General features: G+C 42.0%; 1 protein-coding gene across 6 annotated transcripts in view; it reads right to left on the minus strand.

Annotated features, from left to right (window-relative positions):
• The window catches only part of CPOX (coproporphyrinogen oxidase), a 67,980-nt gene extending 52,700 nt beyond the window's left edge, over positions 1-15,280 (minus strand). Inside the window, exons 1-7 of one of the 6 annotated variants that reach the window (XM_081234502.1) lie at positions 14,365-15,210; positions 12,061-12,204; positions 11,151-11,261; positions 10,375-10,516; positions 7,567-7,785; positions 3,694-3,798; positions 362-1,697 (exon numbers count right to left, since the gene is read on the minus strand). In XM_081234502.1, coding sequence (XP_081090628.1) covers positions 1,610-1,697; positions 3,694-3,798; positions 7,567-7,785; positions 10,375-10,516; positions 11,151-11,261; positions 12,061-12,204; positions 14,365-14,884 — 1,329 coding nt within the window. In that variant the 5' untranslated portion in view covers positions 14,885-15,210 and the 3' untranslated portion in view covers positions 362-1,609. Of the gene's footprint in view, positions 1-361; positions 1,698-3,693; positions 3,799-7,566; positions 7,786-10,374; positions 10,517-11,150; positions 11,262-12,060; positions 12,205-14,364 lie in introns of those variants that run through there. The other 5 variants (XM_081234500.1, XM_081234499.1, XM_081234497.1 and 2 more) reach the window with 5 other exon arrangements.
• Positions 15,281-18,045: the final 2,765 nt, after the last annotated feature.

Raw genomic sequence — 18,045 nt, forward strand, 5'->3', positions numbered from 1 at the left:
CGTGACACTACATAACCTCTGGGGCTAGTGCTCTTCTGTGTCTAGCTTCTTTCACTTGGCATAATGACTTTCTGATATTCACCCATGTTCTTGCCTTTATCAATAGATGTTCCTTTTCATTGTTGAGTAGTATTTTAACATATGGATATATTATAACTTGTTTATCCATTCACCTGCTGAGGGGCAGTTGTGTTATTTCTAAATTTTGGCTATTGAGAATAAAGCTGCTATGAAAATTCAACTGCAAAACTTATATTTTTCTTGGGTAAAATACCTAGGAATGAGGAACTATGGTTTTAGTACTAAGAAATATTTATCTTCCCTATGTCAATTACCCTGGAAAAAATGAAAAATACAAACATTTCTTAGTCATATTTCATAATAAAATTTATCAGCACACCTGTTGTAAGAGTTCATACATTTTCCAGCTCTACAGAGCCACACATGATCATACATTCAACATATTCCAAGATAATGCTTAGTAATAATGTAAGAAGATAACATTCCTTACAAACTTCAATATATTATGAATAAAATATTCACATTATTATATGAACAAAGAAGTCTTGAGAACTTTGTTGTGATTTTCTCTTAATTGCAAAGGTAAAAGTTGCAGAATCTCTAATTTAAAAACAGGACTATTTCAATTAGTCCATATTCAAGGAAATATATTTATAAAATGCCTACATGCTTCTTACACTAGTTATGTCTGCTTTAATTAGAGAAGGAAAATGTTTCTCATTTCCTAAATTCACAACATCCCCAGGATTGTTCTTAGTCTAAACCTCCATACAGAAATGTCTGGAATAGAAATTTTTAAGTATCAGAATCCAAGGGTATAAGCCTTCACATTCAAAAGTGCAAAAATCTCAGCATAAACAAATTATGGTTCTACAAAAATCAAAATTACAACCTAGATATCCCTTGTTTAAATAACAGTGATGTCACTTTAGAGTTAACTATAGGTAATCACTGAATTGTAACACATGCAGAGACTAAGAAAATTTCAAGTATTCCTAAATATCTATCATTACAAAAGTGAATATTTTATAATATTATGATCTCTAAAGATATATAAAGATTATGATCAAATAAACTTCAGTAATGACAAAGTAAAATTTTTACTTTCATTTCCAGTTGCTTTCTAAAATTACTAGTCTCAATCTCATTGAATTAATGAAAATAAAATTTGTCCCACTACAGATTTTTGTGGCTGAAACTAAACCTTTAAAAAATATATGAAACAAAAATAACATGAGAAGTTTCCTGATACAAATTATAATATTTAGATCCCCTAAGCCAATTCTTAGAAATTGTCACTGTTTGTAAACTAGTCATATAAAGTGATTCTAAAAGTATAAATGAGTTTTACATCAACCAGTTGACTCTGACAAGCTGCCACCTCACCATCCATCACCGACAGCATCCAGCGGAAGCCTGTGGTGCTTAAAACACATTTCACCAGGAAAGGAGGCAGACTCCAGGGCAGAGAAGACTGGAGCTCTGAGACACAGGTAACTAAGTGCCACACAGTGGTGGTGGTGCCAGCCAGTGGAGCAGGGGGCCCATTGTGTGTCTCCCAGACCCTAGGAAGACTGCTCTGCCTGCATCAATGCACCCAGTCCCTCGGATGGCGCAAAACGTCCAGAATTTCAGCTTCTTTGGAGTTCTCTGAGGGTGAATGCATGTACTCCCATCTATGCAGGTTCAAAACAGAAGCAAAAAACGTAGTAACAATAAAAAATAAATTAACAACATACATAGCTCTTTATCTAAAATAAATGAAAAATAAAATTCTAAGAGTAATAAAAAGACTTATACCTCTTTGTCTCCACTAGGCTTTTAAAAAATATTTGCTGCTAAAGAAATAAAGTTTCTTAATAATTCCAGAGCATACTCTAGCTAATATTAATATTCCAGAGCCAAAACATACTTTTACTAAAAACCAGGGTTTCAAAAAGTATAGAACCTCAGGTGATCCATGGGCAAACTTCTTTTAGCTTAGTACTTCGGCATTTATTTTAATGTGTTACTTTCTATTTATGACAAAAATGTTGGTTTGCCTTTCATTTTCTCTCTGAAAAAACTAAGAGTATACAATTTAAGTAAATAATACCTTAGATTATATATAAATATACAAATATGGTCAAAATGGTCAAACTGTAGTATGAAATCTGGCAAACACTGGTTTAGATCAGAGGCTGCAAACTTTTCCTGTAAAGGGCCACATAATAAATACCTTAGGCGCTTGGGGTCACATACCTTTTGCAGTCTCTTGCCTATTCCTTTTTTGTTTGTTTTTAATAATCCTTTAAAAATGTAAATTCCATTCGTAGCTTAAGGGCTGTACATAAACACAAGTGGACCTAGATTTGTCCTGAAGCCTTAAGTTTGCAGACCCCTGGTGCAGACTTTAAGAAGCTAAAAATAACCTGTTGCATTAATGTTATTCAGTTGAGCAAGGGATTGATTTATAATCCGCCCTTACCTGCAGTTTGGAATGTGCATTATAATTAGAGGCCAACAGAGATCAGGTCGACTACCCAAGGCCTTAAGATCTCATGTCTACTTTTTTTTTTTTTTGCGGTACGCGGGCCTCTCACTGTTGTGGCCTCTTCCGTTGCGGAGCACAGGCTCCAGACGCGCAGGCTCAGCGGCCATGGCTCACGGGCCCAGCCGCTCCGCGGCATGTGGGATCCTCCCGGACCGGGGCACGAACCCGTGTCCCCTGAATTGGCAGGCGGACTCTCAACCACTGCGCCACCAGGGAAGCCCTCATGTCTACTTTTTAATCACATCTTGCCTCTAGGGTGGCAAGAACACCTAACCGTGACGTGCATGAGAATCCAGCCAAGGACATGAGATCCCACGAACAACAGCTAAACAAGGACAGAGCCAATGCCATTCCGAATGTAGTGACAATGGTAGAGGGTACTGATCTCACAAGGCTAGATCTGCACAGCAGAATGACGCAAGGCAGACCTTCAATGCCAGCCAGTCCATTCTTATTTGGATATTTAAATTCATGGAGAAAAGAAGATTCTAGCTCTTCTAAGACAAGCAATGGTCATATTTTTTCTGATCTTTTCTATTTCAGTCTGGATACACACCATTCTCACTTCCTCAAAGCCAAAAAAGTCAACTGTAGATCTTTATTAACCTAATAGCACCAACATAAATAGATTTTAAAATTCCCCACAGAGATTCAATTAACCTTTATGGAAGCACACCATGGCAGCACGTAAAGCATCTGAAATAATCCCGCCTACTTTCATACAAGCTTAATACTTCATAGTGGAGAATACGACCTTTCCCCACAAGTGCAATCATTTCCAATAAAATTAAAGAGCTGTTGTGTTCATATAAATCTGCTTTGCTCATAGCTCTTCCTAGAAAATTACCAAGTAGGAACAGTCAATCTAGCTCCCTAGACACCATCATCCACCCTATCTTCTCATTCCCTCTATCCTTTCCCTGTTCTCACATATAAAGCTATATCATTTATCCTGCCACCCCTTAAAAAAACCAATTTGATTTGCCTGTGGTTTGCCTGTGATTTTCTTATACAGGCAGCAAAGTCAAAACCAATGAAGTCTTTAGGAAAGACATTTGTGGTGTCAATGTTCATGTTTTGTGGGGATTAGAGGATTGTGGGGTTAGGGAATAACTATTATTCTTATGAGTTATTCTTACCGGGCAGTGAGAGGTAAAGACATCAAGATGCTTTCGATCCTGGATCCTGGAGTGAAGAGGCCAAACTTTGTACCCCGATCATACAGCAGGTTAAATTCTACATACCTGACATAAAGACATCAAATAAGATTAAGGGTTGGGTGAGTAAACCCTTTCTTAAGATTAGTCCATAACAAATACTTAAAGGGGGGGCATCTTCCCACCACCTCCCACCCCATCAGCTGGAACTGGCAGAGAAAACACCAGTCTCGTCCGTTGAGTTTTCACCATCTGGAAAGGCATAAAGAAAAGGCTATTCTATCCAACCAACAATAGGATATAGATTCAGCCCCAACACAGAGCAGTTACAAAACAATAAGGTTATGTTTTCCAATAAATAAACAGAATGAACACAAAGCTTAGAACTTGAAGGCACAAAAACAATTAAGAAAAGCAAATGGCACCCTTTATCAGGATAAGACAGCTCTTTCTGGCCCTCACCTAGAGTCTGAGATGCTTCACAGTCAAAGACTTCATTTCACTGCTAATAACTCACACAAACTAAGACAGTGTAAAGCTCTTGTAATTGAAAAGCCAAGAAAAGATAGCAGAAATCTATTAATAATTACTAATATATTCTAGATATTTCCTTTTCTTAAAATAGTTAACAGCATTAATAAGCAGTCTTCCTGCAAATTAATGACAAAGTCGTAATAGAAGGTAGTGATTGAGTTGCAGTGGTCAGTCCTTAGCATCAACTAAAACCTGGTTCAGGATATTAGTTTTCCATGAACTGCCATAGAGTCATATCTAAACTCTGTCTAGCTTAAAAATCTGTGATTGCCTTTAACATCATGAGATCCTTTGTAAAAGGGTCTCTTCTCTCCAATTTCAAAAGATAATTTCGACTACCCAAAAGAATTGAGAATGATCCATAAATCTGAAAATTTCAATAGTCTCCCTTCATATCATTTGTCAACTCACTCAAAAACTACTCTCTTGGTCTGAACTTCCCTCAGATATTACCGTTTATGCATTGGTTACTGTATTTAATCACAACTAGAGAAAAATATTCTCTAGGTTCCCACAGTCCTTCAATTTTTAGAAAGCAACCTTCACTGTGGAAACTTGCTAAAGGCTCTGAGAAAATTTAAATAAATTACATTCATGGATCCCTTTCTAGTCCTCACCATTTATTTATCACTGATTGAGTTCTGTGCACTAATAACTATTTAATACCTTCTTATGTCTGTTTCAAAAGATAATTTAAGTGAATCTTCCTAACTTCTTCCTAAGACCATGGAAAAGAACTCCAGTCTCTCAGCTCCCTTTTTCACCCCTGATGTTACCCTCCTGAAACATGATATTTAAGGGATGGCTGTGATTCTCTATTTGTACAGATGTCTTGTTCAAAGACCCTTGTAAGGAGCTCCCAAATGAGCCTCTATAGGATCCCTGTGCTGCTTTTCTGTTTTGAGTGAACAATGCTCCTTTCTGTATATCAGCCTGACTCTCACCAGGTTTTGCTTAGATCGATCTTTCTGATCCTTTCCATACATTTATCCTCTCCGAGGTACCTACAAACTATAAACCTTAACCACTCCCTTCAATTTAACTGATACTTACACTGTATCCTGTTTCCCTTTCCCAAAATACAGCAAAACAAAAAAGAAGACTAAGACTGGAGGTTCAAGGTCTGGGGAGAGAATAGTAGTAACTGAGGACAAGAGACTAAATGAGAGAGCCAAGTAAGAGGCTGCAAAGTCAAAAGAGAAGCAGCCTAACCACTGCAGGGGAAAGTCATACAGAAGGGGATGTGAGGAAGTGGGGAAGAGTAATCCAGATAATGGGTTATAAATGCCGTGTAAGAAAGTGAAGACAGGGCTCATAACCGCAGCAAAGAGCTGGGGTTATCTTAAGCCCCAGAGATTTCTGCCATTTTAAGGCCCAGAGATATGGGTGGTAGAAGGAGCCTTTCGTTGAAAGTACAGTCAGTCACCCACCACACCACAGAAAATCAACCTAATACCCCACACTTCTGCCTAATTCAAAAAACACGGACATGAAATGATACACACAAACAGAACTTTCAAAATATGTTGTCAATTAATAATAAAAACAAAGCAAACAAAATAAAACATCATTCCTATGTCCAAGAAGTTTTAAAGGCTTCACCTCATTAGTATTCACGAAACCTGCCAGCTTTGCATAAGAAATCTTACGCAAAACTAGAACATTGCACTTTCCACAGAGTTTTTCTTTTCTTTTTTTAGTTTCTTGTTTGTTTTTTATTGGAGTTTGTTGTTGTTGTTTCCACAGAGTTTTAAATTATCCTCTTAGGATGGTCTTCCCCACTAAACTGTGAGCTTTTCCCAGCATGGTCCCTAGCCATAGGAGGCACCTAATAAACTCAAGTGAAGGGAAGGAGTAGTAAAGGTGAATCTGGGAAATCATGGGACCAAAAAAAAAAAAAAAAAAGTCCCAAAACAGATGCATAATGTCCCAAAACAGATGCATTGTTAAAGAACTGTCTAACGAGAACACTTCCTCAATTCTCGTTTTCCCAAGTTTATAAACAGGGAGCAAGCAAGCAGAGGTAGTCCTAAGAAAGAATAAACAACAAACATTTACCTTGAGACTTTGAACATTATCTAAGTTGACCTTTTAGCTTTACCTCCTTAAGTACCCAAAAGTTTCATATGCCTGAGACAAAATTAACATAAATGAGAAAAATCCATTTTATAGCCATGGATCAGTAGTACACATGCAATTAAGATGGTAATGAGAAACCGCTGTGAGAGGGAAGACTGGATAATTTGGAGCTGATTCACAATCACACCCCCGCTGAAGATGACCTCACGCTAGTCACGCAACTGAGCTCACCAAGCTGAGTGCACAAAGCAGGGTGGCTAAGGTGAGCATCACAGTCAGAAATAAGACCTACTTAACTTCATTCACATCTAAGAAAGTCTGCAAGTTTTGAAGGCACGATGACCTGGTTCCACACCTGGGATCTTTTATTTACTAGCTGTGTAAACTTGGGCAAGGGACTTACTTTGCTAAGTTTTGTCACCTGTAAAATGATGATAATTACACCAATCTCACAGGTTTGTGAAGAAATTTAGATGCAAACTGCCTAACATATTAGCCAGCACATATTAACATCTCCATAATTAATAAATATTATCATTAAGTGTAAATAATTTCTGAAGTGATTATTTTCATTGTAACACCTTCCATGAAAACCTAAAGATAAATGAAAAAAATGTGTGATTCCAAATTTACAAAGCAGCAAAAAATATTAAATGATTCCCCTATCTTGGCGTAAGGCTGGAAGGTATTGCTAGAAGAAACTATAAGAAATCAGCTGATGAGACAAAGCGAAAGAGAGGCATGGACATATATACAGTACCAAACGTAAGGCAGATAGATAGTGGGAAGCAGCCGCATAGCACAGGGAGATCAGCTCGGTGCTTTGTGACCACCTGGAGGAGTGGGATGGGGAGGGTGGGAGGGAGGGAGACGCAAGAGGGAAGGGATGTGGGAACAGATGTATATGTATGACTGATTCACCTTGTTATAAAGCAGAAACTAATTAAAAAAAAATCAGCTGAAATAAATTCAACAAGTTCTTACTATAGGCCTAATATGGTTCTCTAATGTATACACAAATTAAACAAACTTCACTCTTTTTATAATACTATTTTATACAATGTTTCTTAATTCACTTGATATTTATCTAGTTATGAAAAGAAATTAGGGTGAGTATTGACAAACCTGACAAAGTATCTGCCCAAGACAACATATCATCCACTCTTATTACGGCTGCCCCACTTCCCGACCTCCTACCCCCCAGAGTTACGCAGTGAGACGGTTCTCCTGTCACTCACTCACCGTCCTCTCCGGAGCTGCTGCCATAACTTCTCCCGGGGGGTGAAGGAGTCATCACAGTGCTTTTTCACAAGGGGGATATAAGAAGGAATGACAGCCTGGGCACAGCTCTGCACAAAGCGAAAGACCTCCTCCTTGGATGGAGAGTCAAGGTCATCAAAAAAGATACCCCCGATGCCCCTCCGCTCCCCACGATGGGCTATAAAAAAGTAATCGTCGCACCTGGAAAATACAGCAAGGCCAAATCAGGGACCAAAGAGGAAAAAAACAGACAGACATGAAAATCAGTGTGGGCATTTCAGCTTAGAGCACCATCCCTGACCAATGCCAGCACAGCACCCTTACTTTTTGTCCACGTCTGAAAATGAAACTAGAGTTTTAGACAGATTTCCTGCAGTTATCAACAACGAAGAAAATGCTTACACTTTTACCTACAAAGCAACAGGCAAGCTAATACATGTCTATCTGAAGATGTGGCACTCTAAGACCTTTACTGAAAAGAAACAGAGTCCACTATTAATACTGTATTTCCTACTTTTTTTTAAAGCACTGTATTCCTTAAAACAAGTGATGCGGCTGCCCTCAGAAGCACTGCTACTTTCGCAGCAGGCAGGAATCCTCTACCAACAATGACACAAACCAGGTCCTTGATGGAGTGCTACCCCCTAAGCTGTCTGAATCAGTTCTTATTCACCAAAGGAAGGTAGAATAAATGATCTCTAAGGTCTCTTTCGGCAATAAAATGTGATGACTCTATAGCATGCATAACTCAGGGGAGGGGTGCTGGAAGGAAATGTTCAGAGAATAAGAGTCTTCAGAACATTAAAGGTTGCCCTTGTGAACCAGCACATGAAACTATCAATTTGTTCTTGAGTCTTTCCCCACCTGTGCCTACTAGAGCAGATTTCCTAAGTCTTTCCTAATTGCTAAATTTGCAGTATAGTTTACATCCTGGAAATAGTTTTCACTATCTCTGTATAATGAGGGTTCCTAAATAGAAAACCTGTACAAACAAAAACTAAAAACTATTGAAAAGGTTATCTTAAAAATAGCCTTAGGGGCTTGCCTGGTGGCGCAGTGGTTGAGAATCTTGCCTGCCAATGCAGGGGACATGGGTTCGAGCCCTGGTCTGGGAAGATCCCACATGCCGCGGAGCAACTAGGCCCGTGAGCCACAATTACTGAGCCTGCGCGTCTGGAGCCTGTGCTCCGCAACGGGAGAGGCCACAATAGTGAGAGGCCCGCGCACCGTGATGAAGAGTGGCCCCCACTTGCCGCAACTAGAGAAAGCCCTCGCACAGAAAGGAAGACCCAACGCAGCCGAAAATAAATAAATAAATAAATAAAAATTAAAAAAAAAAAATAGCCTGAATAGCTTAAAGTTAAAAAAAAAAAAGAAAAGGCAGCAGATGCAAATCCCTAGAACTGATGTGCTGCTATAATTCACCTTGACTGTGACTTCTTGGCTTTTCTTCATAGATACATTTTATTAACAGAATTAAAGTATATCCTGAGCAAGGCTGTAAAGCCACCATTAACTAAATCATGTTATTTCCAAATCTCTTTTCATGATATTATGAAATGAAGAGATTTACTAAATATGTATACTAAAAACTTTTTAGCTGGCCCACATCCTAGATATTTTATTAATACTACTCAGATAAAGTTCTTCAGTAACAGCAATAAAAGGAAACCAAAAAAAAAAAAAAAGAGAGAGAGAGAGAATGTCTACCCCACCAATCCTCCTCCTGAAAGGAAGCCGATTTGTAAGAGAAAAACAACCCTTCATCCTACATCTGTGTGTCCACAGCTATCCAGTGTTTAGTGGTAATGTCAAATCAAAGAGAGGTTATTTAAATGTCTTATATTTTCTGAGGATTTTAAAGCTGAACTCCATATTCTTAGATAAATAACATCAAGATTCCACAAATATTAGCACTAAAAGCAAAGCAAAAAAAAAAAAAACCCCAAAACCCTTTCTGTTCCTCCTTTTTCTAGAATGGCAATTAGCTCTAAGCAGTGTTGAGTACTTTATTATTCCAAACAACTTATGCACAGACTCCATTCCACATCTACCAAATATCCTGGGTCTCCTCACAACTTTTTTCTTTACCATTAGAGCTCCTTTCACAAAGTTTCCAATCCCACTTTCTCCTTGTCCAAAATCTCCAGTACATTTGCACCTCTCCTAATAGTTCTCCAACCCTTCCCATGCCCTAACACATTTCCATGGCAACAACAAGATGATAATCCTCATGTGGGATGAGAATTTAATATCCCACTTTAGGATTAAAAAGCCTCTGATTCTCAGGCATATATCACCTTCAAGTTTATATCCTAAATCATCTGGTATCAAAAATGATATTGCTGGGCTTCCCTGGTGGCGCAGTGGTTGAGAGTCCGCCTGCCAATGCAGGGGACACGGGTTCATGCCCCGGTCCGGGAAGATCCCACATGCCGCGGAGCGGCTGGGCCTGTGAGCCATGGCCGCTGAGCCTGCACGTCCGGAGCCTGTGCTCTGCAACAGGAGAGGCCACAACAGTGAGAGGCCCGCGTACAGCAAAAAAAAAAAAAAGGATATTGCTACCCAATTTTTATCACAGACATTCAAATATTCCTAAGAAAATAATGTATTAAAACTACTTAAAACTCGTATCTCACTTCTGGTGAAAGGAAGGAAGGAAGGGAGGAAGGAAACAGTTCAACCTTCATAAGCTGAAAAAGATACTTAGTGACACAGTAGTGCCTTCAGGATCTACAGAAGGAATGGAAAATACTTAGCGGTCATGACAAGTTCAATAACGTTACCTACCATTTTTTAAATTTGGGGTAGAGATCTGGACCATGCTGGTCACAAGCCTCCTTTAGAGTCCTGTGAAAATGCACTGCATCCTCTTGGTTCAAGTATGTTGGGGTAAGGTCACATCCACCACCAAACCACCACTGCTTGTTACCTACCAAATCAAGACATGTGATTCTGATGTGGACTTTGAGATACAGCACACTACTCAAAAGGAAAAGTTAAATACATTGCTTTAAATGCCATCACCTGCAGAGACACCAAAAGGAGTGGCGTGCACTGCACAGGTGCTCTGGCAGGGTGACAGTTGGCCTAGCTAATGGCAAACACAGACTGGAACTATATTTACATAATGAAGCATGATCAATTGCACCCCATGTTAAACCCACTGACAACGCACTAGTGACTAGCAAAGCTACATATGTGGAAAATAACTTCCAAAAGCAAGTTCTCAATGGCAACTTAACATTGCACGTGAGGTTTTCCTTTGGATGTAATAAATTTATATTTGCAAAGAACCCTGTGTGCACTTTAAGTTCGGGTTCATTAAATCATTCTTGTGTGTTGGAGGAAAATGGGGATGCCACAGACCAGCCAATACCACTTTCACTTTTCACATCTAATAAATAATCCATTGCACCTGCCAAGGAATAAGCTTTCACATGCTTCCCAAAAAACCTAGTTAAGATGGTATTTATTTTTTCTTGATTTTAGATGTTATGCCCCCTAACGTGCTTTAAAATACACATTTTGCACAATAATACTTTCCACACCTCCAGAGCCCTTACCGTCGGCTTCTTCTACTTCAAAGTATCTGTAGTTGAAATGGATAGTAGGAGCATGAGGATTCTTGGGGTGGATAACAGAGCTCACACCCATAGCACAAAACGGCAATTTACCTGGAAAGTAAAACATGCAGTGAGCTGCACTCGATCACCTGGCTTGATACAAATTAACTCCAACATGGTTTCTGAATCAATCTTCAAAGGCTGCTTTTCAATTGGTCTCTTAAAATATAATTTTTAAAAAGTAACTGTGTCGGGCTTCCCTGGTGGCGCAGTGGTTGAGAGTCCGCCTGCCGATGCAGGGGACACAGGTTCGTGCCCCGGTCCGGGAAGATCCCACATGCCGTGGAGCGGCTGGGCCCATGAGCCATGGCCACTGAGCCTGTGCATCCGGAGCCTGTGCTCTGCAACGGGAGAGGCCACAACAGTGAGAGGCCCACGCACCACAAAAAAAAAAAAAAAGTAACTGTGTCTTCAAGTCCATTCTCTACGTCTGCGTCTTTATTCCTGTCCTGCCCCTAGGTTCTTCATAACTGTGTACATATATACACTACCAAATGTAAAATCGATAGCTAGTGGGAAGCAGCCGCATAGCCCAGGGAGATCAGCTCAGTGCTTTGCGACCACCTAGAGGGGTGGGATAGGGAGGGTGGGAGGGAGACGCAAGAGGGAGGAGATACAGGGATATATGTATATGTATAGCTGGTTCACTTTGTTATAAAGCAGAAACGAACACACCATTGTAAAGCAATGATACTCCAATAAAGATGTTAAAAAAAAAAGTAATTGTGAACACGCTCAGCTGGCATAGGCACCCAGATGGAATTTTACAGAAGCAATATGTACTTTATAAATAAAACTTGCGGGGAGAAAAGGTTTACAATCTCCTATTAAAGGAGATTGTCTGATTTACCATCTTTCGTCTTCAGCTTCTTTCCTCTGCTTTTCATCTGTTTTGCTGCTTCCTCAGAAAGATTTCCATGAACGACAGAAATGCTCACCCCGGCCTTTTCAAAAACACGCCCATCTTGAAGTACACAGCTGATGCCACCACCTCCTGTTTATGGAAATGTAAAATGAGGAGAGAATGTAAGGGGATATGCGAAGTTAAAAACAACTTCTGCATGAAGGTGGTGGGATTAGGAGTTATTTTCCTCCTCTATTTTCCAAATCTTCCATAATATCAGCACATTTATAATTTTTAAGTACAATAAAATTAGATAACCAGCTTAGCTTTATGACATTTGCTACTGATCATGGGTGAATATTTTATCTCCCCACACCACCCAACCGAATACTCTTCTACATCCTTATGTCATCATCTAAAATGAATCACTGGAATAATTTCCCTTCAAATAAGACTGTTCAGAATGGCAGCTGTTGGTTGTGATACATGAGAGAAAGCTAAGATTAAAAACAGGAATAAGTACATTCAAAGGGTGTTCCAGTATTGCCAAATTTAAGAGCTCCATATTGTTTCAATTGTTTTTTCTCAGTGTGCTGTTTGCCTTTTAATTTTGTTTACAGGTAATTAAAAAACAGATACTGAAATGCTTAAGGAATTCGGAAGCTTGAACTGAGTGAGACACACATTAACATTTAGGTATATGAGCTTTACTACTAGTAGCTGGTTTGTTTTTTGAAGACACTAGAGGTACCACAAGAGTTAATTGTTTCATGAAGCTTCATGTTTGGCTTGTTTTATTTCTTTTTATTTTTTTTGGCTTGTTGTATTTCTAAAAATTTTTAGAGCTGGATGGGACATGAGATGATCCAGTACGACCCTTGTATATTTCAAATGAGAAAACTGAGGCCCAGAAAGGCAAAATACTTTCTCCAAAAACACACAACTAGTAAGTGGCCCAAACAATTTGTCTCAGTGCTTTCTAAGCATCAGACAATATTTGCAGCACTTCAAATATATACACCTTATTTTATCCTTATAATACATTCATATGTTATTTATAATTTCATTTCATAGATGAGGAAACAGAGGCACAAAAAGTAACTACTGAGGGTCACACAGCTAGTCCAGGCTGTGTCCTGATTCAACAGTCTTCACTTAAAAAATTAGAAGATGGAGGACTTCCCTGGTGGCAGTGGTTAAGAATCTGCCTGCCAATGCAGGACACAGGGGTTCGAGCCCTGGTCCTGGAAGATCCCACATGCCGCGGAGCAACTAAGCCCGTGCACCACAACTACTGAGCCTGCGCTCTAGAGCCTGTGAGCCACAACTACTGAGCCCACGTGCCACAACTACCGAAGCCCACGTGCCTAGAGCCTGTGCTCCGCAACAAGCCACCCCAATGAGAAGCCCACGCGCCCCAACAAAGAGTAGCTCCTGCTCACCACAACTAGAGAAAACCTGCGCGCAGCAACCAAGACCCAACACAGCCAAAAATAAATTAATTTAAAAAAAATTACAAGATGGAAAACACTATGAAAACCAGATTTAACTTCATTTAAAATAAATGTGGCAGTACCACAGCCCCAAATCAGCTGATGAGAAGTTGCTGCAGTAGTCCCAGGTAAGAAGAATCAGAAATCCTTTAAGTTTATGACCAAGATGTAAGGTTTCACTATATAGGCAATAACATGGTCATGAATGTAGGACGCTATAAGAACTAGGTTTTAATACTTAAGTATTTTACCAGTGGAAATAAAGATTTTCCTGGCACGAAATCTGATGGGTACATTTGGCAGAACTACTGACAAGCCAGGTCAAATATTTCTTGCGCAACCTGGTGAAAAGACACAATGACACAATAACTCCCTCAGCTGGAGGAGACTGGTTGACCCTTAGTAAAGAGGAGATGACTTTCTTCTTCCATCTCCAAAGGAAGAGAAAGGGTAAACGCACCCAGAGAAGCAGAGGAAATGTGGAGAAAATCTATGCTGAGTTACAACCTTGGACATCCAAGCCTGTTGGCTAAAACTGACCTTAAGACTTGTGTGGAAAATGCCATATAAAATTGCAAAGATTTTTTAAATGTCCAGTACTAGAGTGACAGCAGATTTGGGTCCACACCTGCAAGATGACGGCTGATGACCCTGTCAGTGTCAATCGTTTTAAAGGTGTCCCTTTTAACGTAGCAGCCGCTGTGTAGGTACCCCTTTCCTTACTCCCATCCCCTATTCTGAGTCATTTTCTGCCTGCAAACTAAAGCCCGACCTCTCTTCCCCATCTCCACCTCCCGCTAGGGGCCGACCTCCTCACCTTCCTTCCTCTCCCACCGGTCCACAGAGAAGCGGGCGCCCCCGTCCACCTGTGCCAGCGCCTGGCACACCTGGGCCTGGGTCTCCAGGATCAGCAGCTCCATCTTGGTCTTCATGTCGTCCGGCCTCCTCCGCAGCTCGTGCAGGTCGGTTACAGGTGAGGCCATGAAGCAGCTGCAGCGACGGGCCAGCTCGTCGTCCTCCTCCGGCCTCCCCGGCGAGGGGCTCGGCGCCCCTGAGCTCTTGCTCGCCATCTCCGCCCGCTCCACGTGCCCGAAGGCGGCGGCGGCCAGCCCGGCCAGCCCCGCCAGCCCCCCGGCCAGCCCGGTCCACAGCCGGGGGCCGCCTCCCGCAGTAGGGCCGTACCCCAGCCCGCGGCTCTGCTCGGGGCAAGCGGTGCCAGGGGGGCGACAGAAGCGTCCGGCCGCGCAGCGCAGGGACCAAGAGCGCAGCTCCCCGCAGCCGCCCCGCGCCGCGAGCCAGCAGGGGCCCGCGCTCAGCCTGCCCAGGTGCATGGCCATGCTCCCGCAGTGTCACCCTGGGCAGTGCCCACCTCCCGCAGACAGGCCCCTGAGCCCCCTGGAGTCCCGAGCGGCGAGCGGCGAGCGGCGAGCGGCGAGCGGCGAGCGGCGAGCGGCGAGCGGCGAGCGGCGAGCGGCGAGGTCAACCTCGCCGGAAAAGAGCTACTACCGGGTCGGCTGCCCGGCGTAGAATGCCGGGAGCTGTAGTCCTGGCTCCTATCGCCGGCTGCAGGGGCGCGCCCGGGAGATAAAAGAATCCACCGTCCCCAGAAGGGCGGGTCCCGCGGGTAGAGAACTGGGGTGCTGGGTAGGAGAGGGCAGTGGAAGCGAAGGCGGAGATAAAAGAGGCCGTCTTGTCACGTACGACCTCTGGTCTGCGGTTCACCCAATCACAGGGAGAAGACAAAGTAGGGCTGGATGCGCTGAGGGCTAACCGGAGAGAAATGTGGCCAGAGACCCCTGCCCCCACTTATATTTCTAAACAGCGTTGCAAACCCTGACTCCTGTATGTATAGAAGGCCCCTTCGTCCCCGGTTCTAGTCCTCTAGAGTTTCTAGTGCTTGTAGGATTGGTGGGGGCGGAGCCTGGGAAACTCCTTACCTATGGGCTAGTTTTTTTAAAGGAGTCGGAAAAGCTAGTTAAAGGACTCCTAAGAAAATCCTAGGGAAAGACTTTCTGGGATCAACTCCATATCACAGTTCTATCATAAAAATCTTCCCAGGCCTTGCTCCTACAGTGCCCACTTAATTATTTTGGAACTAGGAAAAGCAAAGTGTTTTACTAAACCGGCATAGAGCTTAGGAACTGGTGTGTCTGGCTGCTCAAGGAAGAAGAGATTTAAACATACGGATCCTACAGTTGTAGAGTGCTGCCAAGTATTTCTCACGTTTAGTACTTCCAGCAACTCCAGTAAGCTAGGCAGGACAGACATTCACACTCCTTCCTCTTCTCACCCCCAGCGCACGCGCACACACACACACGTTAAGAAAAATGAGGAAAGAAGTTAACATAGATTTGATAGATTTTTTTGTACCTGTAACCATGCCACAGTTCCATGTTGTCTGGACATAAGAGTGTAAGAAGGACTGTCATGGGCTAATTCGTCCCTTAAGTCTCCAAGATGATTTTAATTTCTAGTAGTAGATAATTACGTAAGCCACTGGTGGTAGTTTCTACGTTTTTTCTTGGTGGCTAGATGCAGTGATGGAAATTCCATGGCTGCAGGTCAAAACAGTTTTTCAAGGCAGTATACTTTATCATCCACAACAGCATCCAGCAGCTCTTACACAGAGCGTATTGTTAGCTGGGTGGGCATGCTTGACTCTCTAGCAGATTCAATGAGTGTTAAAGGCCTGGATTAAGAAGTGAATAAAGTACGTTGGGGGAAGCTTTTAGCTGTAGTGTGACTTGCCGGGCGGCTGAGTTGGCAAAGGAAAGAAAAGATGAGAACTATCACTGTATAATGCAGCCCACTGCAGGGAACATGGGGGCTCAGTGAGCACCAAGAGGGGACCAAAGCCAGCCTGGAAGCCTGGCAGGTCTTTTGGCAGGGGAGACACCAGAGCTGAAAAACCTTAAGGAGGTTTAGCCCTCAACTGGGTGAGGGAGGGTCTGGGAGCTCTGTAGACGAGGGATTAAGAAACATTAGCTGAATGGGAACATATATATATGTATAACTGATTCACTTTTTTATAAAGCAGAAACTAACACACCATTGTAAAGCAATTATACTCCAATAAAGACGTAAAAAAAAAAGAAAGAAAGAAACATTAGCTGGGTATTAACCCTCCTTGACTGGTCTAGACCATTGAAAAGAATACCTCAAGGTGTAAGGGAGGAGGTGAAGGACAGATGGTGTCTGTGTTCAGAGAAGAAAGATCCACAGGGCAGTTTGGGGCCTCAGCCCTATCAGGGATATCCTTGCTGCATCCTGGATCCTGGGCCTATGCACCTGCCCACAATCACTTTGTCACTCCTAATCCCATTCCTGCCTCATCTCTCTCTACCTGGGCAACTCTTTTGTGCCTTTCAGAACTGGGATCTGGCTTCACCTCCCACTGATGCCATCCCTGACACCCCCAGGCTGACTTGGATAGCATCTTCTCCTCCTCTAGCCTCCTGTGCTCACCCCTACCTAACACTTGTCCTACAGACAACACATCTGTCTACCCCACCAGACTGTGAGCTTCGTGAGAGCAGGGTCTTTGTATCCCCAGCACCTACCACAATGCCTAGCATGTGGTTGGCTCTGAATGTTTATAGAATGAGTGAACAGAGGGCAGACTGAGCAGGAGAAACTGCCAGATGCTCCGAAGGAATCAAGAAGAAAGAGTGTTGTGAGACAGCGAGATGTGAGGGGAGAGGGAGAGGGGGCAAAATTGATGAAGGGGGTTAAAAGGTACAAACTTTCAGTTATAAAATAAGTAAGTCCTGGGGATGTAAGATACAGCATGATGACTATTGTTAACAATACTATACTGTGTATTTGAAAGTTGCTAAAAGAGTAGATCTTAAAAGTTCTTATCACAAGAAAAAAAATTTGTAACTATGTGTGGTGATGGATGTTAACTATTTAATTGCAGTGATCATTTTGCAATAGATACATATATAAAATCATTAGATTGTACACCTAAAGCTAATATTACATGTCAATTATACCTTAATGTTTTAAAAAACAGAAAAAGAACTATCACTCAAGGAAGGCTTTGTTTGCCTTTTCTAGATGCCTGTGATGGGGTTTGACTGAGCCTGGTGGTGATAAGTGAACCTCATTAATGAAAAGGAACCTCTCTGGCCCATTTCCTTTAAGAACTCCCTTCATTATTGCTCGAATTCTGAGAATACCCAAAAAGTTAGTAAAAGATAAGCAGGCACAGGCTGTTTTGAACATTTGCCTGGTCAGATAGGCTGGACTTGAGCCCAATTGTGTGCTAGTTTCCAGGTTTCCACCCCTCCCCACCCTTAGCCTTTCTATGTGCAGGGCCTCTCTCATTTCCTCCTCTGGTTTCCAGCGCCTTCCCTACATTCACCTTGTTATGGTACACTTAAGAAAGACCTTAACAGCCTGATTAGTGTGAGTTTAAACCACACTTCCTAGGGGTTCAAATTATCTCCAAGGAGGATACTTGTATGTAAGTGTTATTTGTTGGGGTGGAGTAAAA

This window comes from Mesoplodon bidens, assembly GCF_964165515.1.
Source record: "Mesoplodon bidens genome assembly, chromosome: 5".
Taxonomy (NCBI): Eukaryota; Metazoa; Chordata; class Mammalia; order Artiodactyla; family Ziphiidae; genus Mesoplodon; species Mesoplodon bidens.